The sequence below is a fragment of the Poecilia formosa genome, unplaced genomic scaffold (assembly GCF_000485575.1).
Source record: "Poecilia formosa unplaced genomic scaffold, Poecilia_formosa-5.1.2 Scaffold92, whole genome shotgun sequence".
NCBI classification, from domain to species: domain Eukaryota; kingdom Metazoa; phylum Chordata; class Actinopteri; order Cyprinodontiformes; family Poeciliidae; genus Poecilia; species Poecilia formosa.
In genome coordinates, this window is record NW_006800031.1 from 209,356 (window position 1) to 235,396 (window position 26,041).

Here is a 26,041-nt window from a genome sequence, read left to right on the forward strand (position 1 = left end):
TGTGGGGGGGGGGGATGTGGAAAAGGTTACCTAAATTGAAATGAAAACTTGCTGAAGAATAGGAATCAAAGCATTGCACAATTACCAGAAGGAGAGTAGGGATAACTTGAATTTGGGTTCATAAAATAAAACTTTTTAAAGGAAATTTAGGCAGGCATTCTCACATTCTCTGAGAACAGTAGCTTGAAGACTTACCAGACAAGCATACCACCCAGGAGTGTAAAAGCACTGTCTTGCTGAGCTCAGTTTGCCTGTAATTGACTGCAGTAGTGTATAACTGCTGGTGATTAAAAAAATGTAATTCAGCCATTCAGGTAGAAACAATTTCTGCTCCAATTCTGAGCAGCAATGTTACTGGTATGCATCTGAACGTCAGCACTCCTCATGCAGTGACTGCACAATCTTTGCTTTAATCAGTGTTTACTTGTGAGCATTAACATCAAATTACATTGTAAAATATTGGAGCAAATTTGGAAAATAAAGAGAATTAAACCTCTACTGAATGCCACCATCTACTTTAGTTCCTATTTACGCCAACAATTTATGACAGTACATTGATGGAATGAACTACTAACAGCAACTATATAATGACTAATAAGGCAATTTGAAGGGTTAAACCTTTATTGGAAACTGTCCCTGAGGTGCTGCTCTTATAAGTGGCAAGAAGCAACATCCATGTGTCTTCATGTTGCTGGCAGCCAGTTTTGTTGCAGTGCTTTCACAAGTCTGAGCTGCCTTCACCCTAAAGTTGTAAAGCTGGTCAAAGATTTCATCTGTATTTATTTATTTATTTATTAGGATTTTGGTGAAATTATGACACTTCACAAGCTAATTAAGACTCTTTTCATTTTCCATTTTTAAAAACGGGTTAGCAGTTGTTATATTTGCTGTTGTTCAGAGATGCTTGTAAGGTTGAAACTACGCAATAATACTGTAGCTTTAAAGACATAACTCTGAGGACAGTTCGGTCACACTCCACAGCACAGCATGCCTTTGTGCAGTTAGTTTTGGCCCAAAATGATTGCTTCAAATTGATGCTACATATGTGGAGGCTGAAATGGAATTTAAAATGCTGAGGCCTCTGCAATCAAATGCTTTCTGTCTTTTTCTTTTCCCCACTTAGATACGGAGAAAAAAAAAGTGTGGCCCTCTGCAGGTAATTGCTGTATTCACAAGGATGCACAGAGTTGCATGATGGCCTGACTGTTGCTTCCCTGCTCGAGTCATCTGTCTCAGCCATGGCATTAAATGTTTCAGGTTGTCTATTCCTTTAAATCCAATGTCACTTAATCCTGGTGCTAAACCTGTTTCCAAAAGGAGAGTTTTTCTGATAGCTGAGTAGAAACCTGTCACCTTCACCTGTTTACTTCCACTGAGCTCATCCACATTTCCAGCATTAATTGTGTTTGTAGTGAAAGGGCTTTTTGCATCCCTTTTCTTTGTAGCTGCGCTTCCATTTCACAATTATGCAAAAGAAAGATCATTTTGTCAATTTGCTTCATCATTCATATGTAGGCATGACTCATAAAACTCTTTATGTCATAAAAGTGTGATCTAAAAATACTTTCCACCATGAAAAAATGGAAAGCACAATGCTGATTTATTATTTCACACGTGGATGATTTTTAGTTTTCCTGGCTCTTTAATCTGATCGTGTTTGATCCTTGATGTTGTGTTTCCCTAAAATGTATCTTAAAGATTTATTTTACTACAGATGTTGTATCTGGCAAGTGTCATAATGTTTCTAACTATTCTTTCCAGAATGAACAGTACAAGCTGCAGCCAGCATTTTAAATAGTTTGGTTTAACATGCAGCAATTTTATTTTTATAATTTTTATATGATGACAAAGTTAAGTTAGTTTGAAACAGTTGCGGCTTTTAAACCAGAATTTTAAGCACATCTGCTGCTTTTTACAGATATCAGATTAGGCTGCACAATATTAAGAAAATTCTGATCATATCAATTATCAAAATTAACCCACATTTTGATCCATAATCTTTATTTTTCAGTTTTATGATGATCATGATTACAAAGAGTTCTATTTGTTGTGACCATAAAGGGCAGAAAAAGTCCATGTATGACTTGAAAGCATCCAGTAAATAAACCTCAAAATAATTGGTTGCTTTTTCCTCCCCTCTTACATAAAGGGGAGATTTACACATTATGTTAATTTCTCTTTATAGTTTTCCTGTTTGTTCTTTTTTTCCCACAACATTTATTTGCTGATCTCACTTTGCCCTTCCTCGGACAGGACTTGTTTGGGTCTTTGTCAGCACTGATGAGGGAGATCATGCCTGGTGATAGTGGCCCACTCAGGGCTGCCCACACTGTGCTGTGATGACCACACAACAACACAAACACGCATAGTGCATAGATCTGGATGATTAACCTAATGTTTGCCTAGTTAGTGATTGAGCAATGAATGAGAACAAAAGAAAGTTCCACAAATATGAAGCTGTCTCAATATGTTCAGTGTGACAGCTCATGCACTGGGTAGGTGTAGAGTTTAGGTACAACAGAAATAGGTGTCCTATTTTTGAAATTATTTATTTTTCCCCGTTTGCTTCATAAGCAGAAAATAGGCTTAGAATCCCCTTGATATGAGGATTCCACCTTACCATGTTTCCAGAAATTAAATCCTACTCTAGGGTGGGTTTAATAAACATGTTCTCTATGTAGATAATGGCCAATTAACCCCTCCAGCGTTGTTGCTTCCCTTGTCATCAGAATGTACACCATAAACCATACAATTGCATTACAGTGTGTCAGTGTAATCCTTCTCGGTTTGAGGAGCAGCAACCTGAGAGAGAGAGAGAGAGAGAGAGAGAGAGAGAGAGAGAGAGAGAGAGATTGCTTACCTCTGGGCAGTCTTTAACTGAGAAACAGTTTATGTAATCATATGGCATTCCTGCAAAGTCCTAAAGAAGTGAAAGTTCAACAATCATCTTTGAATCCTCTTGTTCATGTTTCTCCCTCTTCTGTTTCTCTCATTTCTCACTTCAATCCCCCCCACAAGAGGCAATCATGAGTCCTCCACGCCGATCATCAAGTTCCCATGGCGACAGGTAATTTCCTGAAGCATCTCCCAACATGTGACTCTAGGAACAGTAAAGAGCACTGCTTTGAAGTCAGAACCGTAGACAGACATGAACACAACGTGTTGTCGGAGGGTTATTTTTTCATGATTTTCTGTAAACACTTTGTCCACTTCGATGGTAGGGAAATGGTTCGGTGTTTTGAAAAACATATATCATATTGCATCAGTAGACTCAGTTATTTCGTGAAAAAAGTCTATGTATTTATTAATCAGTTTTTATAACAGAATGCTATTCTTGAAAAACAGCCAACAGAAACACGTTTTTCCACAGCGTGATTTATTTTAATCTTTATTTTTCAGTTTTGTTGCAGATTGTTTACTAGCCTGAAAAACACTGTAATATTCTGAGAAAGGTATTCATACCTTTTGAACTCTTCCAGATTATGTAATGTTACAAGAACAAACCTGTATTGTTTTCACATTTTATGTGACAGTTCAACACAAAGTAGTGTATAATTGGGAAGTATAAAGAAATTGCTACATTTGTATTTATCTCCTTTACTCTGTTTTCTCAAAATCAAAACAACTGTTTTCAGAATTCACCCAATTAGTAAAAAAAAAAGAATCATCCTGTGCATAATTTAATCTCAATCTGAATACAGCCGATTTCCAAAAGCCTCAGATGTTTATTAGAGAACATAACTGAACAAACACCATGAAGAAAAAAGCAAACAGTTAGGTTGTAAAGCTATGTCTAAAGTGTTCAGCTTCTCACAGAGCACTATTCAATTCATCATTTAATATGGAAAGAACGACTGATAACCTACAAAGACAGTAAGTTTTCTTTTACACAAGCCATTTAGAAGAGGCAGCAATTTGTTTGAAGTGAAACAACCGCTGCTTATCTCCCTCAGCACACTTTCCCTGTTGTTAAACAGCATCATGGTCAGGGCTGACAGGAAGACGGATGGAGTTAAATACAGAGCGGAAACCTGTCAGAGACTGCAAAACATATGAGACCAGAGTGGAGGTTCATCTTCAACAGAACAACATGCAGGTTTAAATAATTTATGTGGCCCAGTTGAAGGCCTTAAATTCAACTGCAAAATGTCTAAATACTGTCCACCTGCTGTGACTCAGTCTGAAATATTTTGTGAAGACTGTGCAGAAACTTCAGTCTTCAAATGTGCAAAGCAGGTAGACAAATATTGTACCTGAAAAGACTTGGAACTGTAATTAAAGTGAAAAGTAATTTCTACAAAATATTGACTCAGTGAGGCTGAATACAAATGGCTTATATGTGTTGTATATTTGAAAACCATGTGTCATTTTTAAAACTATGCACTACTTTGTGCCAATCTGTCACATAAGATTCTAAAATACATTTAAGTGTATTTGTCTAAAGGTCAAAGGACTAACAATACTTTTTACAAGGAGCTTTAAATCCTCCATTTTCTCATGAAGATTCTAATCATCCTAATATATCCAACTTTACGTCTTACTAGCACATGAGGTTTTAGTGAAAAATCCTACTAAAATGTCATAGTTGCTCTACAAAAGCTTACATGTTGATGGAACAGGTGCTGCTCTGCTTCTTGTTGTGCAGGTCCTCCTCTGAGACCCTGCAGAAAAACAATAGCAGCAACTCCGGTGTTATTCTGGATATCTCGTCTCTTAAGATGGCAGATGTGGATACAGAGGTGCCTCCTCTTCCACCTCGCTACCGCTTCAGGGACCTGCTGCTGGGGGACCAGACGTTTCAGAATGATGACAGGTAGCAGGAAAAGCTTGTATTTACTGTGCTATAACATCTGATTGCTTGTCAGGGGATATTTCTGGACTGGCCTCTGTGCATGCATGTATTCTACTCTCCTAGGACGAATATATTAAGTGAGGTCTACAACACTAAGCTGTTCTTTCTTTTTTATTTATGTCTTTGCTACACTTTCCATGATTAGTTTTTCTTATGAGCCCTTAGAGACAGCAGCAGGACCTTATCTTTTGGTTTTATGTGTAGTTAAAGTAAAACATAGAAAGTAAACAGAGCTGTAAGAGGTTTCTTTGGGGGAAAGGGTCTTACTATTCTTCAAAACCTGACTGCTTTACACTTAATATTTGTAAAATGGCAGGAGAGAAATTAACTTTTTGGATGATTTTTTTAAACCTTCTCTAATTGCTTTTCACATTTTGAAACCTTTTTTGTGCTTGAAAGGCAGAGAATTAACCACATTGAATTCTGTATTAAAGTAATCTGTCCCTGAAACAACAAAGCAAAAAACCGAACAGACTTAGCTAAAAAAAGCTAGAAAAACCAGACTAGTTTTGTTTTTTCCTTTTTAATATGAATTCTTTTAGAACAGAAAAACATTTTGCTTGTAAGCTATTATGTGCCACAGCTACTAGTGCTGGGGGACTCTGGGAGTCTTTTAACACTGGGAGGATTTTTTGTCAGTGCTGCGGTTGGGGAGGCAGACCAACAGATGCTGTTTATGACCCATGAGAGGAAGAATTAGCCTGAACCGCCACTGAGTACCATAGGACCTCTCCATGGTGCTGAAATGAAGTCATTTCACTGAAGGATCAGCAGTCGCTGTTTCTCTGGCCGTGGTGCTAGAAAACAGACGACTGCTGCGTCGCTGTGTTATTGTTTTGGTACGTCCAATAAACTTGCTGTGCTGCATGTTTTATACATATTAACTTGTACTTTAATCTACTAGCTGGATATGATGTAATCATAAAAAAGAATGTTGCCTCATGGACCAGTGTGAGCAGGTCTGCATACACCAGAGGAACCATTAAAGAGAACATATCTCACCTGAGTACCTCATTTATAGTTGTTTTTTTTTTCAGGTACAGATTTGGTACTTTTAGTTACAGTTTGTTTGAGATTTCTTTCTTTTGCATTTCCTTGTGATCTTGAATCATCTATTATTTGTTTATAATACAAAGCTGGTTGGTGATATAACAATAATAATTATTAAATTAAAACAAACACAAAAATAATTTGGCATAATAAGCATCACCAACTGTAAAGACGTAGTTTTGTGTGTATAATATAAACTGACACCAGTTTTTTGGACGAACAGCATTGTCCTTTTCAAAACGATAAAACAGAGGACTTTACTGTGAAAGCTGAACATCAGGTTTGTTTATTCTCAACAGAAGTCATGTTGCAGCAAAGACACCGTGATTTATTTTACGCTTCCTGAGTTGAATGAAAAATAAATATCATCATATTTCAGTTTGAGTCAGAATATTTATAAGTAAATATACGATTCTGTTTACCAGCACTGCCGCTCTCAGGCCTATGTGTGTTCAGTCTCTCTGTGTCTCTGGGGCTTCCTGCTGTAAATTGTTGCCAGTAGGTTTTCTATCAATGCGAGGCCTTTGTCTGCACATAGCATTGAGAACGTCAGGGCTTCTGACCACCCCTCCCCCACAAATGATCTTTTTGCTTTCCCAATAGGTCCAGTGATTTCTCTGTTGGCAGGTATATTCTCTCCAGTGGTGCTTGTCAGTTTATTCTTTAATGTTGAAAAATGTATCAATGGCGTGAATGTAGGGCGGATAATTCAACAGTTATACATATAAATGTGTAGAAAAAAATCAGGTTTATTTGAACTGACTGTTTTATTTATGCTTTGTTCCATGTTGTATATATAATTATTAGAATATTGTGAGTATTTTGCTCATATGAACGCTTCCTCCTGTTGGTTCCTGTTTTTGCTGATCACTTTTTAGCTCCAAAGCGTAATTAAAGCTTGTTGCTTGGCTACCAACAAACGACTGGTTGAGAAAATGCTGGCATCCACATATAACTGTATGTGTGAGTGTATGCATGCTGGATGCAACCACAGACCTATACCATTCTCGGACACGGCCAAAAATTGCATTACAGAGGAGAGTTTGCTTCCTCAAATCAAATAAGCTGTTTCACATGCGTATGTGCAGGAGTGGGCAGTTTCCTAATTCCTGAAGTGGAATTTCAAACCATGACTCTGAGCTTGGCGGACAACATTTTTTAGTCGATTGTATGCACATTAATTATGATGCTAATTATGTCGGATTGCAGTGCATGCAAAGAAGGAGAATCGGCAGTCCAGCGCTCTAATGGCGTAAGTCTTTTTTTCTTGTATTTATTACACTGGGTGCTGAGTAGAAGGCATAATGGCTTCCAGGTTATTATCAGGGGCAAGTGCTAGCTCACTAAGCACATTGTTATCTCTAATGGTGTTGGCAAAACATTCAGGTTACTAATACCAACAAAAAATTAAAATAAAGCACATACTTTCTTTATATTCCTGTTTTACATCCACTTGTTTTCAACAATTGTGACTATAGTGTTCATTACAAAGCTAACAGATCAAAGCAACAATCTGTGGAAAAACATTAATGGTCACTGCTTATTGCATAATTTCCAAGCTTTCACTATGCATTGCTCAAATCCTGGCACTTTATATCTTACAACACACACCAGTTAAAAATGAACAAATTTGTTTTGTGATTTAAAAAAAATGGATCTCAGGAAAAAATTTTGAGGTGCAACAGGGTGTCTTATATGTGAAAGTGTCGTCAGTAACAAAATCCATGCTGCCTCCATTAACCATTACTCTGCGTCAGTCTCTAAACTTGTTAGGAAAGGGGTGTGGACTGCAGCACCAATGTTGTGTTTAGAGACAAGTCTATTGGGACTAGAGGTAAAACCATGGCTTCTTTTTTAGTGGAAATAAAGCCACACATCTTATTACTGGAAAGACTGAAGAGCTGCCGGTCAATAAATGTGTTCTCCACATTTTTCCCATTTCAAGTTAGTCTTTTCCGCTTTGCCACCAACACTTATACAGTAATAAAAAAATGGATCTGCTTGGTAGTTTGCTGGTTTCATCCGTGTTTTGTATCATTGAGATTTCCATTTAAACAAGCAACACAGAAGCTGCCTTCTCAAAACACCAGTTTCATTTTACGTGACAAACACCAGTAGGATGCATTACCCATTTGTGTTGGGATTGCCCCCACTAGAGCCCTGATTTACAATCCATTGCAAATTAGCATCTGGTCGCAATTAGAAAACAGCACCGTTAAACTGTTTAGGCTTGTGTGAAAAATCCCAACGTTTTGCTAATCATTTCCACTGAAGCTGGAATGAATTTTCTCATTTCAAAGATAACTAATTTAGTTTGCAAAGGGTAGCAGAAATTAGTGTAGATTGCAAAATGAGTTGATTCTTCAGCCACATTTATCTTCAATCCACATCTACTGGTTCTTGATGGAAAATAACCAGTTCCTTTTGAGTTCATGCTTGGTCTAGTTAATAAAGGTGTTGTCAAAAACAATGCAACCAATAGTCCTGTCACCACAGGTTTGTGTCTCTATGTGTGTAATTGACAGCAAAACGAGAAACTTAGCTAACTTACACCACAATACATACCAAAACAAACCTGCAGCTGCTGCAGTCTTAGTGGAAATATCTAACATAATTGATCCGACAACAGAACTGCTAGGAATAAAATGAAAATGTTCACATTCATCAGGACCAGACCCAAACCACTCAATGACAATCTTTAATGGTAAACCGCAAAACAAAGTGTAAGGTATACAAAATTAAAATCTAATTATGATGATGAAACCACCGTTTCTTTGTGTAGGATAATAAATCCATTGAATATTGAATCCTCAAACTAACTTTGCAGTGGAATACAAAATGATGTGAAGTTCAACCTTATGAAAATACAATGATCTATCTATGAAATTCCTCTCTGTTTTATTCCCCTTTGCTTTAGTCACTAATGTCCAACATGACCCTGTATGTATTACCTCTGATACAGCCAGTGGCAAAGAGGGTACAGCAGCAGTGGATGTCGCTGACTGCCAGTGGCCAGGTGAGAGATAATTAGTGGCAGCAGTCGGGCTATGCGAGCTACCTGTCCTCCGGGATCACCTCTAAGCAGAGGCGGGGGTGATTTATATCTGCCCAGAACTATTGTAGTTGCAAGCTGGCCTGTAAAGAGGTCCGGTGTAATTGCATGGGGCCTGTTGGGGCAGTGATCCAGACTGTGAGGGCATCATTCACTGGAGGACTGGACCTGTAAATCGTAGGTGTTACTGTATGTGATGATAGTTTATCTTTACCATCGGTTTAAAACCTTTATCTGGTTCTTTTATTAGTTTTGAGAAGGAGATGCTCATCCAGTTGGTTATTACTGCTTGATAGTTGAAGGTCTCCTTCTAAAACCTCTTTTTATTTTTTATTTATTTGTTTATTTTTTTTAACCCCAGCATTGTCCATGGGATTTGATTGTGTTGCTTTACGGTCAGCCGTTTCAATCATGTCAGCTCCTGTCCACATGGGGGCCATTTTGGGTATATCTGGAAAGGTCTTTAGTTGGCTGTGAATCCATACAGATTCTTTGTCTTGGGAAACGATCATTTTTGAAACCGGGTTCCAGAGTGGATGCATTTCAGAATGCTGGTTTGGCCATACCAGCCCTGTCTTATTTAAAAACAGTGACATCATAACTCCATCTCAGCCTCCTCACTCTCACAAATAACAAAAATGGCAGCATTCAATATTTTCTCTATCATTCTGTGTCAGTGTTACAGCGCCACCAATTGGCCCGGCATATTGACTACATAATTTTCTGTGCTGCTGCATCCTGTCGTAACAAATGTATGAATCGTTCGTCTCAGTTTGTTGAAGGCCTTAGAGTGAACAATTTGTAGCACATTTGGCTAAGATGAGCGGCTTCTGGATTTGACTGTATGTCAAATCATCTAAAAGAGACAAAGATATTTTTACTCTTTAGCTATCATTTAAAACTTCTTGAACGTTTGTACATTTTGTCAAGTTCCAACCACATAATCCAATGTATTTTATTTTGATTTTTTTGTGCTTGACCATTCACAAGATGTTGATGGATTGATGTAAACTCTTGATTATTCTGCTGTAGAATGATCAGTCTTCAGATGACATTGCATCAGCTTAATGATCTTCTTTTCAACAGATCTATGGATATTTTCAAAATGCAGTGACCATACAAAATAAATGTATGTGAATACTTAATGCTCTTTATAGTTAACATTTAGTTTAGCTAAGGGGAAAATGTAGCATATGTGTCCATTTCTCCTCCAAAGAGTATTTCAGTGCATGTTGCAGACCTTGATCACACTCCCTCCAGCTTTAGTTTCTTAGAATACTCCCCCTCTGAAAGTGTAAAAAAATAAATAAAAATAAAATAAAACAAACTGTTAGGAAAGAAAAACAATTCCTCTTTTAGTCTTGGTTTGATATTCTGTGCCCTTCGGATGTTTACTGACTGCGATCGTCCTTCCCTGGGCAGACAGCAATACTGTGAGCCACTGCAAGGATTTTCTTCAAGGATTTCATCTTCCTATCAACTCTGACCAGCTTCCCTATTGTTACCTATAAGTGCAAAGAAATCACAATCCACTAAAGGGGGGATGTGTAGCGTTAGCTACAAATATATACCTGCCCTCCACTTCTCAGTTATGGACTATATTGTGTTATTATAGAACATAACAATTCCTAATAAACTGCTCTGAATTTGATGGTTGTGACACGACAAAATGTAAAAAAAGTTGAAGGAATTAAAATGTGTCACTTAAACATTATCCTTTAACTGAAATGTGAAATGTCCAACTCTTAAAGTAATAGCAACTTGAGAATCAATCTTGGACCAGAGCATGAATCAAAGCCTCTAATATCATTTCTCAGTAATTCCATTCTCACACACTCTCATAACGTTGGTGAAGAAAAGAAATGCAATCTCCTGTACTGCCCTCAGGAGAAACTGTTCCTCCTTAAATGACATTTCAGCATGTGGACGAGCTAGAGATTGAATCCCCGGTGCTCCGATTAGTGCACAGATGGCTTGAACCACCTGTGCCACAGTAGAGCAGTTACTAATATCAGCTGTATTAAAAAAAAGAAGTTAACCACATCCATACAACACATCAAATGCAATAAAACCTGTATTGAGCTGCAAAAGTTTTTGTCATCAGAAGTTTTCAGAATACCTTGGACTTTGGTAGAACTGACAGTGATTAATTGTGAGGTTGAGGGGTAAACTGCAGCTTTTTGCCTTAATGATCATCCTCCTTTTTATATGAGTAAGTCTTAAAGAATAACTCAGTCAGTTCTGCCTCATATCCAGTCTAGAGTAAGTTGGACTACAAGGTCACATCATCCCGCAATGTAAATTCTTACAAAACGGCATGAACTGTGGTCATATGAGTTGATAACTGAGGTTCATAGACTGAGCTTTAGTGACTTTGCAAAAAAATATTGGCATCATTTTTATTCTATATGTCTAAAGCTGGTGTAAAGATACTAATCCAAAAGACTTACAGTTGTAATTGCAAGAAAATTGAGTTTTAAAGTGACTCAAGGAGACTGAAACAAATCTACACCACAGGTTTGTTTGTACAGTCATGTATTATAATATATTTTATTGCTTCTCTCAGGCAAATAAAAATATCAGCATCACCTTGAATTTTATTATTCATGAACGGTTTTGAAAACCATGTATAATTTCCCTTCCATTTCATTATATGCACTACTTTAATGTCTCATGGTCCAACGTTAGCATCACAATAAAAACATTTAAAATAAAATTCAGGTTTTACCTTTATGTAGATTTGTAAGTGAAGCTGTAACCTTATCCATACTTTAAAAAGCTACTAGCTATAATCTTATTCTTATTTACTTGTCTTGGCTGATGCTTCTAGTTCAGCTTAAAGCATTTATCTAAGGCTGATAACATTTTGCATCTTCAAAGTAGTCAAGTTTTACTTTGCTCTAATGTCACCAAATCACGTGTGAATCAGCGCCTGTCACTGAGAATGAAATTACCAGAGTGTGTTTTGGCAAAGTTTGTTGACATTTGTCACTTTTACAGTATCATGCCCTTCTGTGCTGCTAGAATCAGTGACTTCTTGTGCTGGTGTCTTTGTTTCTCCAATTTGGAAATGAGAGTACAGTTTGAAACTGTATGTGTGTGTGCGTGCGTGTGTGTGTGGTGCATGAAATATCCTTCCTAGATTGTCATTATTATAAGGGTTGAGTGTCAGAGGGCTAAAATGACAACTTGAGTGTGTGGGGGCTGAAGAGGAACAATCAAGCTGAATCTGTGTCTGACAAGCAATTAATGTGTCAGATCATGTGTGTGTGTGTGTGTGCGTGTGTGTGTGTGTGTAATACCTTGTGGGGACGATTTTCCTGACATATACTACGTTGTGGGGACCAATTGCTCCTTGTGGGGACTAGGTTCTGGTCCCCACAAGGGGAAACCCTGTTTTTGGGTCAGGGGTCAGAGTTAGGGCTAAGGTATGAATTGAGTTTTGGTTAGGGTTAGGGTTAGGGTTAGGGTAAGGGTAGGGTAGGGGTTAGGGTTAGGTATGTGATGGTTAGGGTTAGGAAAAGGGTAAAGGTAAGGTTTAGGCTGTAGAAATGAATGAAAGTCAATGGAAAGTCCCCACAAAGATAGCAACACAAACATGTGTGTGTGTGTGTGTGCGTGTGTGTGTGTGTGTGTGTGTGTGTGTGAGAGAGAGAGTGGGAGTATTGTCTCCACGGGTGTACGGATTCAAAGTGTGGGTATAATAGTGTGCACACCTGTGGATCTGTGACTGAGTGTCTTGGCTTGTTTATGTGAGCTTATTTCTCACATTGTCATTCATGAAAGGGGGAAAATCTTTTTCAGAGTCATAAACAGAAATTAGGCTCCACATACAGGTGCATCTCAAAATTTGAATACCTTTATAAAGTTTATTTTGTTGCATCTTGAAATGTTAAACTAACAATTTAATTACACACAGAATAATCTGTGAATTTATGCCTGTTAATTTTGATAAGTTTTTAGCTAATGAAAATGAGAATATCACGAAACAGAAAATAAGGCATTTTTTAATACAGACATATCAGGCTCCAGCAAAACACCTCTTTGTACAACATAGACACTCAATCATTGTCTGGGACTATTTTTCATGAATTATTGCAACAATGTGTGTTTTAGTATTTTATGCAGTATGACATAAAGCACACAAAAACAGTTTTTCCTTCCACTCAATTTACCATTATTATTACACTTTGACAGTCAGCTGTCTTCCTATGATTTTTATAGACCATAAATGGACAAATGTTTGCATGAAAGTAATTCTGTTTTTGTCTTATGGAATGTTATTTTTTTCTCATAAATTGAAGTTCATGTGTTATCTATGAGCTATATTTTTAAGGTAATGATAAACATCTGTCTGATGGATCAAGGCATTAAGTTAACTTTTTTAGTTGAATTACAGAAATGTTTTAAGATTCCCTTGTATTTTACATACATGCAAATAAATCCTCTGCATATCTGTCATTATGTTGGGGGTTTTCTCATCTAATCAAGACAGTGTGTTGGTTGACACAATGTAAACAGAGTGAACACTTTTAATTGGTCACTTAATTAACTCCTAATAGCATCTTCAGTGTCAAAACGTGGCACTTGAAAGGAAGATGAAACACTAATGCTGACAGCAACAGCTACTCTCTGACATTGGCTTCTCTCTGGCATTCCTTTTGTTTTTTGGATGTTTAATATAGAAATCTGTCTAAATTGTGCAGGAAGCAAAAGATACGATGTGATGTAAACTGTTGGATGTTTTTCAAAGCAGCCCAATTCTAATGATACTGTAAATCAAAATGGCATGTTCGATTAAAGGGGGTTCTGGTTGACTCAGCCAGATACTGTTATCCAGAGTCATAAGCACAAGTAAAATGTCCTCAGACAATAGTCATGCTCTGATGACAGCAGCTGTTTTGTTTGCTCCGATTCTGTGGCGGAGGGGACTGCTGGGACTCAATGCCTGCATTATTTCCATCTCAATGTGTTTACGAGGCTGATAAGACCGGGAACAAAGACAAACAGAAATGAGGCGCGGTAAACCCAAAAACCCGCAGGAACGCAAGCATTATGTCGATTACAGATAAGAGAAAGGAAGGAAACAGGCGAGCAGATATAACAGCTGCTGAAACGTCTAAATAAATAATATGTTTTGTGAGAACTGAGAACCTGATTTCTTACAGGTTATCCTTACATTTAAAAATCAAGTCCAAATAGATAAAACACAGTATTTTTTTTAATTCTAAATCATTCTTTTCATAATCTGTTTATAACCCATAAAATCTTATGGGTTGCTACTCATATTTGAATCCAATTTAGTAATGTCACCAGAAAGATTTTCTGTTTTTTAAAGTGGCTGTAGTTTCTGGTTACTTTTCTGTTTCTGTGGAGCTACTAGAGCTTGCGGTTCAGACCATAGGTGGTATTAGTCATCACCATCAGCACAGAGTGGGTGGGCGACACTTAAAGTCCTCCAGACTTGTTCTCATCAGCAGCCTAATGGCTGTGTCTTAAACATGTTGTTAGTCCAAGGGTTACTGTTGTTACTGCAGTGGAACAGAAAACCCAAATATGTCCGCATGTTTTTTAGACAATGCTGGGTGTTGTGTAAGGGTCCATCGTTGGGAACATAAACAATCTGTTTAACAGTGGCCGAAGGAGTTTTGTTACAGACATACTCAAGTTGTGAAAATATAAATTTTAGCACTTTCTGTTCTGATTTATGTCTCCCAAGGGGCTTTTAGCCGTCTACATGTGGGACTGTGTGAACATTTCAGTGGCTCAGGGCACTTCCCAGGAGAATAACACACATGGGAAGGTTAATTAGAAGAAGAATCATCAGGGACAGGCTCTGAAAAAAGAGAAAAATCAGTATTTATGTGTCCCATAGAATTAGCTCATCTTCTGGACCATTACAACACTTTTTCTGGAGTTCTCTGGTGCATTTAACATTGAACTCCTCTGCTTTGTCTTGCCAGTGTAATTAAGATCAGTGGAGGTGATTTTATCAGGACTTAAATGGTGGTAATGATGGAGGCAGATCATTGGAGGGGATTTTGATGCTCTGGCTTTTTGTAGAGCTTTCAGCCATGCATATTCTAGCTCTAAGAAACGGCTTTATTAATCCAAAATATTTTCCTCTTGTATATAATAACATAGAATTAAAGTCAGTTACAACTGTCTTTTTCTAGCTTTTTGAAAGTAGTTTTGAAACAATCCGTCCTCAGTTGCCTGCTTTTCATTTTTTTTATTGTCCAAAGCAATTAGGGAAATGTGTCATAATCACTGTCACATTCTGCTTTGCTGATTATGGATTTGCAGCATTAGTTTAGAAAAACGCCCAGTGGCAGCCTTTTAAACTCACAACTCAGCTGCCTGTTAGTTGTTGGATGTGTTTTTTATCTTCTACATAAAAAACACAGTCAAAGTTTAACAACTGCAGCATTTTTTCCGTAATGTTTTTAATGCAATTCTTGTCCTCACTATTTAAAATTCTGGTCACTTTTAAGCCTGACATTCTTTGGTTGGACTCATGCAGGCTTCTGTAAGTTGCATCTAATTCAAAACAGGAAACAGGGTTTGGGAGTCATCACATTGTGCAATTTGAGAAAATTCCTCTTATTTCTTAAGTGTATCTAAAGTTCTGAATTAAAAAATACACACTAGCACAATTCTGTTCCCAAATATGATTTAAAGTAAACACAGTAAAAAGGAAATGTCAGATATCTTAGGGCTTATGTTGCCGTCACCAAATATGTTACTCAATATATTTCCTTTGAATTCACTTTCTATCAACATGAATTCAGACCAGCACTGTTTAAAAATTATAAGCACTATTGCTACAAAATTGATGCAAATCTCCTGCTTAAAACTGACAGCATGATGAATTAACTTGACGAGGAAATATTTGATTATTTGATTATTATAGTGCTCAGCTGATTCTTAAAGCTGCAGTAGATGATTTATCTATTTTTTATTTTTTTAATTGCGCTCCTCTGCTTCCTCCCTGTGGTCCTACTGCCATCTGCAGAAATACATAGCTTCCAGTCAGAAACAACCAGTCAGAGCCAGGATGAATTTCTTAGTTGAGTATATCTGTTTATAGATATTTGTGGCGTGCTAAGTACTGAGCAAATACTGTGAGAGATATCTGCTGTGTCTAATTATTAAGCATTAGTTGCTTCAGTTCAGTGTTGCTTGTCCTGTCCCTGCATGTTAATGTGTGTTAGGCAGATAGGTTAATTAAAAGAAAAACAGAAATGGAAAGAGATGTCATTTTTAATTGCACTAAAATGCTGCCAAGTAAGAAGCATGATAGATAACTTCATAAGCAAGCAGTGAGAGGGAAGTGTTTCATAATGCTGCAGTTAGAAGTAGATCCAGGCTGAGGAACACTGGGATAGGGATGGTTTTGGTGTCCAAGATTCTTTCATTCAATCAAATCATTATTTGATTGCATATTCATAGTAATACAAACTTCAGGGGTTTTAGACCTTTCCTACATAAAGAAATCCTCTGATGGGGTCTGTGTTATGGATTAAATTCCATAATATAATACAAAATAAGCTGTGCATCAGTTCTTAAAATATGCAATGCAAATAGGTATGAGTTAGGGACTTTCTATTATTTCATGATGAAATGATGAAATACGTTGAAGCAGCCACTGTCTGTAGCACACTCGTCTAACAAAAGTGAACATTCCCTCTGCCTGTAATTTCTTAAAGATTACTCAAGGTTGCAGCAAACAAATGGCTAGTTTAGCCTTTTTGCACAAATGAGCCACAGGCCACAAAGCAGCAAGGAAAAAAAATAACTGCCTGTGTTGCTTGGAAGTGTGTATATAAGTGTGTATATGTGTAAGACTGCCAGTGTCATTGGCTAGACTTCTTCCTCCTCTCTGTGCAACACTGTGCTCAGGCAGACAGCTCGCCCACAGCAGCACCAGCTCACCGCCCTAATATGTTTTGACAGAGGAAGCATTACCACAGCTCTCAGTGCCCTTCTGCAGTAAAGCGGGAGCTGAGGCGTGCCCAGTGACTGGTGAACACTGATGGGATCACTAGCTAATCAATCATCTTCAACCATCTTAATGAGTGAAATAATTCTCCCCAGTTTGAGCCAAAAACTAGATATTTTCCCCCTTATTTATATTGTGTAACTATTTATCTGAAGCAGCTATAGTGGATTTAAATCAGTCATTCTCAGTATTTTGTACTTCATAGTATACTTCATAATGTCAGATCTTTGGCAGCTATGAGACATCATAGCTCTCACAAACTTCTGCGTCTCCATTTTTTTGTGCCATCGTGACAGACGATAGTTATGATCTTGCAGAATTCATGAAGCTACTCCAAGATTTTCGAAGAGGATTTTTCCCCCTCAGCTGTGGCCAGTTTTCAGCTAATATGTCTTGCTGCTTTATGTCAATATCTGTCAAATCCCTGCATTTAATATCTGCATCAGGATTTACCTTGGGGATGACATAATGTGTATTAATATGAAGTATGAGCATGAGACAGCATATTTGATTTATCATGCTGCATTAACCTTTCCCTGTATTGACGTTCAATCTGTTATTTTTTTTTCTCGTTCTGCTTCATTAGTGTTCAATTTGTAAATTATGGTGTAAATTCTTGCTACGCCTGGAAAGGAAGAAGAGATTTGAGGAGCTGATCCAAACATTGTGCACCAGTGTAACCTCACAGAAAATAAAACCTAGAGCTATACTGCCATCTGTCATTAGCTGTACAACAGATGAAGCAAACAGTGACTTTAATTTTTCTCTCTCTCTCGCTCTGTTATGAGATCAGCGACACACCGTCTGTAGTTCTTCCCTTAGCCACACAGGGTCCCTGTGCTCAAGTCTGTTCTCACTTCTGTTTCTTAACTTTCTTAGATCAAACATGTTCATTATTTAATACTGCTGTTCTCTCTTTATTTTAAATTGTTAGCTTAGCCCTTAAAGGTTTGATGCTATAAATCCTAGAGAGAATATCTATACTTTAAAAATTCAACCTTTTATTCAATTCATTTGACTTAGACCCAACCTTTAATTTCAGAGAATCTTTTTTTTTCAATCTTTTTTTAATAAAACACCAGAATTGGCACATCTGTTGTCAATACTTTGTACAAACCTGTTTTCCAACAGGGCAGCACAGTCATTTACTTTAACTTCTTACAATCCAGTGCAGGATGAGAAGGAAACTCATTGGTTAATCTCATACTTTCTCTTCTCCTCAGCTCAGGCCAAACAGATTATAGGATTTGGGACGTGTAAAATCCATTGAGTTGGTCATGGAAGAAGTTTTGTTTTGAGTTTGTTTAACCATTTCTGGAGTGATTTTTCCCATATGTTTTGGATAATTATTTTGCTGAGTGAAACCATGATGACCCATTTTCAGTGTACTGGGAGAGTCCACATAATTTTAATCCAAAATATCCTGATACTTGAATAATTTAATGAAGCCATTCACCCTAAAAACATTTCTAGATCCTTTGGAGATTAAACAGACAAAATGGTCGTCAGGTCAACAGTATTTGGGTCACTCTTACTTTAACTAAAAATAAAATAAAAGACACATGCTTTGTGTTGTAAATGTTTTTCCATTTTCCATCAGATCATACAGTAAAGTTATTATTATATCAATAAAACAACTACGGGTTTTTAACAGAACTGAAGCTTGACGACGCATCAAAATGTTTGGTCTTTATTGGAAAGTTTGAAACTAGAAGTTCCCAGATGCTCTGGACAACATAATAAATTACATTTCTAAATTACAAAAAAGGATTGTTAGAGATCACAATCATTTTCATAACATTGGTTTTCTTAAAAACAATGAGATTTTCCAACGTAAAATGAAGCCATATTTAGCTTTTTAGCACTGTGTGTTGGATTATATTCTGGACAGTTTGAATTTCACTGTAATCACAATTTGCTAAAAAGTACTGTTTGTGCATTAAGAGGATTTAATGCAGTTCAAACAACATAGAAACAAACAAACCAGTGATATATATATATAACTGGGGAAAAATAAGAAGGCAAAATATACTTTCAAGGTTGTAAAACAAATACCAGTGGTGGCAGTTGGGTTATCAACCCATTACAGTACAAATCCATTAAAAGCCAGCAGGGTGACTAGTTCAAGCACATTTATCTCTTGCAAAAAAATGCTGAAAACAGAAGTGCAGTGGAGAATATTTGAAGGAATCCCTGCATAAACTGAACAAGAGGAAAAACAAAATAGTGGCAACATATCCACCTCTGAAACGAGAACAATGACCCAGGAATGACACCAAACCCAATTTAGCCTTGTTGAAGTTGAAGATCAGAAAACCAGTGGGAAATGTTAAATGTTGTTCTGCATGATAAGTTGACTTTCACTATTAGATCCCGGGGTAGCTCTCTATATGCAGTATAATAAATCTGGATTAATACTGTCATAAAACTGGAGTTTTAAGAGAAAATCTACTAAACTAAAGTTATTTCAGTCCAGGTAACATAATGATGTAAACCAAAAAATCTTTTTCAAAGATAATAAACGCCTCACAGTTAGAAGAGATCTCTCATTTGTTTGCATCAGTGGATGAGTCTTCCAGACTCCCACATCCAATTGGGGATTAAATAATCACAGTCCCATCTCCTGCATCCCAACATAACCAGATGGGTAATGTGTTTCCTGGAGGCAAAACTCAAAATATCATCTCCACTGAACATACTGTGCGCCATGTGCTTCCTAAATGCATTAGTTATGGAAGTTGTAATGCAACATTATTAGGAGCAAACATTAAGAGGAAGAAAACATCATCTAGCAAACTCTAGGTCATTAGTATGACAGATGAATCGAGAATAGAAATGGGCAATATAAAACATTTTATGTGTTGAAAGATTTAGGGAACTATCAGTTGTCTTTTTTGTTTTTTTTTTTAGATTCATCAAACCTTATTTTTAGTGGACTATAGTGGTTAGCGAATAGTGTCAGTTGTATTATACCACGCAAGAGAATTGTTTGCATTTCCTCAAATCCAGGCTTGAATGTTTTATTTATTTTCTGTTTATTCAACTGTTCAAACACAAATCATGTCAACTGAGGAGCAAATCAACTTAACCAGAGTCTCTACTGTATTTTTTATTTTTCTGATTGATAAGAGCAGCGCACTGTTGACCTCAAAAACAACAGAGCCCTTAATTTAACTCGGCTCTTTGCTCTTATTACAGCTGCAGTGAGGAAAATTAGATCAGTTACTCTTTAGTAAGCCAGTTGTTTGTCTCTCACGTGTACCAATAGGCATCACCAGACAAAGGCTCAAAGAATATCTTCTGTGCACCTGTATGTTTTATAATCAAACTTCAACAAAACGTAGTGGTTTAACAATAAAATGGCACTTTAAAAGATTCAGAGAAAGATTGATTTGATAGAATATAAGGGAATAAAAAATGGATGCATAATGAAACCAGTTTAGATATGCATCATACAAGTTCAAATCATTTGAGAACTTTAAGTAAACTTGGTTTACTAAACTTGCTTTTCCGAACTTGAAAATCAAAACTTTCTTCTTCAATTTTAATGATGTTTTACAAAAATATCCTGTTGTGATGAAGAAGCAGGTATCAGAAACATTCCTATGGGATTTTAAACCATTTTGCTTTATTGGAATCGAGCAGCTTCTGCGTATTTGTTGCAGGTTGTTTGCTGCACATCCCACAGATACTCTGGTTGCTATTGATCTGACTCTGGAGTAAAGCACACTCATTGTTATGGGATCAAATTAAATGATTTGAACTTTGAGACATGGTTCATTATTCTGCTATCAATAACAATCAGCAGATGTTCAAGGAAGGGAAAGATCTAGCCAGGTAGACTCTGGCATCAGAATATGTATTTGGTTGATTTGATTTTAAAAGTTGCCCTTTTACTGTTTATTTAAAAGCATTATTGCATAATATGTTAAAGTTTAAATTAAATGTGATTAAATTAAAATTATATAGGAGTGGTATATGCTGCATTTGCTTTCCTTGCTCTTTCAGAAATAGAGACCAAACACTGAAAGGTTTGCTGTTGTATTAATAATCTACAGGCATTGCAGTTGTATGATGATGGTGTTTGCACACCGGCTGATCTGTGTTCCTATGCAAACCAGTAGGACCATGCCGTGGAGTGTTTACCTGGGCCACCTGCTCATTTGTATATGCGGGTTCTCGTTCCTCCTGACTGAACTGTGGATTTGATTCACACGGAAGGCTGCTTTGGTTTATTATTTCGCATCTTCCAAAAGAACAACTGAATATGATGCCGTTTTCAGGACATTAAGAAAATGAATAGCTTCTTGATCGTATGAGGAGAAAAACACGATCATTAACTTTGCAATTGGTTATGTAACCCGTTGAAAAGCCCGTCGGGTTGGTTGAGCGCTTGACGTTGGATCGTGACGACGAGTGAATGTGAGCTGCACAGGGCGCTCTTATATCCACCAGGAATGGAGGAAAACTCCACAACACAACCAGGAGTCCTGCTAATTTCCCCCTTCAGTGCATCGGAGGACTCTGTGATGCGGCAGGGAGGGAGACGTCTCCCCTCCGTCCCCGTGCGCCATCAGTGAGACCGGGATGCAGTTTTTCCTCGGCAGGGTCGGCGCCTGAACCGAGCCTGTTCTGACACCAGGAGGAGGAATCGCACTGCTGGAAGTATCGCTTGGCAAGCATGGCAGGCGCTAAACTGACACCCTCGCCATCGGAGATCGACCCAGACGTCAAGACCGACGTGCAGACACCCCCCGAGCCCACCTGGGTCAATCCCTCCAACCCTCTCCGGAGCCCGGGCTCTTTCGGGAGCGATGTCGGCCAAAGGTAGCAGCCGCATATCCAAACCGCAGCGGCGTGTTTCTGAATGCAGCATCCACGAAATAACTCGATGCTGAGTGCGCATAGCGCCTCAAGTCTTACAACTTATTTCGTAATTATGCATGACTGAAAGTTACGCTGCATTACTACTGACGCTTTCCATGCGTAAATCTGTATTTCCCATAGGAATCTATTAGAATGTGTCGAAGCGTAACGCTCCGTTTCTAATTGACATACCTCGTAGATTATTAAATCATGGGCAACTTTTACGTCAGCCGTAAAGCCCACATCCTTATTTTTGCAAACACTTGCCAGTCATTTTCTTCACAGCATCACTGTGATTTAATGGCTGCAGTATAGCGCTTACATAATTCAGTAGATGCTGCATTCCTATCACAATTTTATGAATTGAGATTCTCTTTTGGGTCAAATATATACCAGATCACTGCTTAATTAAAGTTAAACAGTTTTTTGGACACATTCTAATGAACTACATTCGGAATGGGTGATGAAATAAAAATGCAAATCACAAGAGACCGTCTAAGTCTTTATGTTTAACATGCTCCACTAGCATGTTTTATTTTAGCATGTGCAAAATCCAGAGAATCAGTCTGCACTCCCCTTCGATTTGGTAAACAAATTGGATGTGGTACATGTGGGCTGGCTCACTGTGTAACAACCATGGACTTTTTATCCTTTGTCACACAGAGCAACAGAGATTCATGCTTTACATTGTCTCTGTTATCGTCAGGCTGCTTAAGCTGAAAAAAGAAGGATTTTGTAATGTTGGCAATGTTGCATAAAGCTGCTCTGCACAGCCAAAAATGCTGGTGATGCATCCATGTGCACACATGCATATCTTGTTTTATGGAGTACCTAAAAGCAATAGTTTGTGAGAATTGTGATGTTATTATTTCTTTGAATAATTCTCTAACTGCTTACTCATCCATTTTTCACCCAAAAGTTGATTTGTCCTTGATGTTTGTAGTGAGCAGAAATATTTTCTAGTCAGCTAAAGTCAGAGCTCTCTTGGAAATTGAATGAAAATGCCATTTCCATGTTACCCCCTGGGGCAAATGTCACTTGTTTAAACCTTTTATTGTTGATGGCAGGGCTAGACGGATGTCACAGTTTGTTAGGAGAATTGGCACAACTGTCTAACATTCTGAACATCCAGGTGAACATAAAATGAACACTGTGAGTCAGGGTTTGACACTTAAGCTGGCAAATTTCCAGGTTTCTCTTTGTACTATTTAAGAGGGAAACAGAGGGATAAAGGACAGTAATGTCTATTTAATCAAAAGTGATCAACAGCGTAAAATCCAGTATCCCTTGTTGTGATAACGGTGTTAATAGAAGTGCTGGTGATGAATTTGGAAAGGAAAGCAGAGAGATATATAACAGATGAAATTGCTAGAGGATGAATAATATAAGCAGTTACACAAACCCCAAAAATGATTTCCAAGGATTACTTGAGTGAAAATGAAATTTGGCGTTGCTGCTGTGATGGAGGTGATTGTAGTGATAAGTGATTATCTGTTTTTGATCAAAATCTATTTTCTTAAAACCAGCGATTCCACCAGCAGTCAAGCAGAACATATTGACTCTTAGTAAACCCAGAAACTGAGTAATATTGCCCATACATAAATCTGTTTGTATTCTAATCTAATACACAGTATCTTTGAATGGCTGTAAAACCTAATGTATCATCTGGCTGGTTGCCCAGGAAACCAGATTTCAACCATTGTTGTGGTAACGTTTCTATTGTTCGCGAGAAGACTATAGGATATAGATTAGAGAGGAATTATGTTTTTCTCTGTTATTGTTTTGTTTTATTTAGTTGGAATATTTTAATAAGAGTTTTTATTTATACTTCTTGCTTCCTGGTTGGATTTTGTCTGGAATTTCAGAGCTTTCTAGGTTGAGAAATGTGATCAGTGTGGGGTTTGAGTTCAGATGGCTGGAGAAACGCTGGAAGTGCAATCCGTAATGAAATCAGTCATATTATAAGCAGTAGAAAACTTTTATCTGCATGATTTACAACATTTTGGAACCCTGTTGTACTAATAACAGAATACTTTTAAGTTTTTGAAGAACACATGGAAAAAGTTCAGCTAAGCAACAACAGACTAATCTTTTTAAAAGCCATGCATAGTAAGACATGTCAGGTACATTTTTTTATCTTTTACCTCTGGATGTTATTGAGTCTTGTTTGTTTTGATGGTTACAGACTGCAGCATATCCATATCCCAAACTAACACATTAACATGCAGCCAACAGCTCATAAATAATAAGTTCATATTATCTATACCCAAAAATCAGATCCACTCTTTTACAACTCATTCCTAGTTGCACCTGTGTGGTTTGTATTTTATAACTTCTCTGCCACATATCAGACAATTTGGTTTGTGTTCTCTATAAACTGTATGAGTGTCAATCTTTTGTGCCTCCAAACACTCAAGTTTGGGCATTTGTTAATAAATTCATGTCCCCATCTCCGTGCAGGTTGGTAGAAGCAACCGTGTAGCCAGAATACTTTATATTTGTGAGATGTGCAATGCTTGTGTTACACATAAAGTGAATGGAAGCAGCTGAAAGTCTCGCTTTGGAACACAAAAGCAGTCCTTTACACTTTCACCTTCCATGTTGCCATTCAAACTCAATAAGACAGTCAATGCCTGAAACCTAGAAACTAACTTCAAAGTAATACAAAACATGCTTGATGGGATAAATTTACATATTTACCAACATACAAACTGAGTTCAGCTACAGTCTGACGCTTTTTGTTAAATTTTATTAGCCATTGAGAAAAACTGACTTAGAGGACATGTAATTATTAAAATGTTATTTAGTGACAGACAATCATCAGTTTTCCTGATATTGTGCAGCCCTAACATGGACATCAGTATTGCGGTTCACAGTTCAACAATGTTATACATTTGACCTGCATGGAGCTGATGCAGATGAGCACTTGGTAATTTATTTATAATGACATTTTTATGTGGGTGCTATATCTGAGTTGCTAACATGCTCTATGCACCTGCTGCTGTTTTTTCATCTTGGTATTTGCCTTTTGGTACTAATTGTTTTAGGTTTCATTGGTTTAAAGTTAAAATTGTTCGATAATTTTTGATGTATTAAACATTTTTAAACCTCAATTTACAACAAAACTCTACTTTAGTAAGTGAAGCTTAAAGACAACATTTTTGAAGACACTCATTAACTAATTTAAATTCTTTTGGATACTTAAACTGACTTTAATCTTTTTCTGGTCCCATGATCCCTCCAGTCTTTTTTAAACCTTTTTATTATCCCATTCTATTGAGCTTTCAAGGATTTATCCTTGAGGTACTTTATATTGAGGATGTTTTATAGATGTGCTTAAGAGTGAAAAATTAACTAGACTTTATTCTAAAATTGCAAGGACAAGTCGCCTCAGGTAATGCATCTTCATCTGTCTGCAAAACTGGAAGAAAAAGGGTTTTCATATAAGCCACAAACAGATGTCAGGTATGGGATAAGAAGAATAAAATACTCCGGCTTGTAGAGAGGTGAAACAAATGAGACGGCTGAATTGTATTTTTTTTATTTAGTTTTATCATCGCTCTATCACCATTCTCTCATTTGTTCACAATTTAAAAAGAATCAGAAATTTTAATTTAACAGCTTTTCAAATAATTACTTGTTCATGTCCTTTCTAAATTCACTGCTTGCTTGTTTCATAAAATAGTGTTCAGTGTTGCTCATTTTTCAAAGCGAGGACAAGTCGGGTCTTTCTCATTTATCTTCATGTTTATTTATGACTCTCAGCTTTCACGCCGTAATTAGCTTAATTTGATTTGAACACCCCAAACTTAATGGAGGGATTTAATTGCAGTAAGCTGCATGCCATCTGTCATAATTGTTTTTTAAACATTCAGGATAAAGTCTCTCAGGTCAGAGCTTTAAAAACAAAACATGTTTTCAGGCATGTATGTATCCATTTTTCCGTAATTATTTTTAGCAATATATGGAAACTATTATCCATGTCTCTTGACACTCGTGTCACAGGCTTTATGTAAACAAAGTAATTTTAGGTTGAATAATTTATTATTAATGGACCAGTGTTGGATTCTCATGAAATGATAGCATTAAGTAAAAGTAAATGTAAAATGAAAATGTTAAAATGTATCTTTTGCTAATATTTAAAACGAAAAAGAAACAATATTTAAAGAAAATTGAAACTTACTTATGACAATGTTAATAACATTTGTTATTTTGACTT

At 37.1% G+C, this 26,041-nt stretch overlaps 1 protein-coding gene across 22 annotated transcripts in view; it reads left to right on the forward strand.

The window, feature by feature from the left end:
- Positions 1-26,041, forward strand: part of kcnt1b (potassium sodium-activated channel subfamily T member 1b) — a 76,380-nt gene that overhangs the window by 2,252 nt on the left and 48,087 nt on the right. For 18 of the 22 annotated variants that reach the window (XM_016674230.1, XM_016674231.1, XM_016674235.1 and 15 more), the window contains exons 2-4: positions 1,124-1,156; positions 3,019-3,067; positions 4,646-4,813. In XM_016674230.1, coding sequence (XP_016529716.1) covers positions 1,124-1,156; positions 3,019-3,067; positions 4,646-4,813 — 250 coding nt within the window. Of the gene's footprint in view, positions 1-1,123; positions 1,157-3,018; positions 3,068-4,645; positions 4,814-21,106; positions 21,784-26,041 lie in introns of those variants that run through there. The other 4 variants (XM_016674242.1, XM_016674247.1, XM_016674244.1 and 1 more) reach the window with 2 other exon arrangements.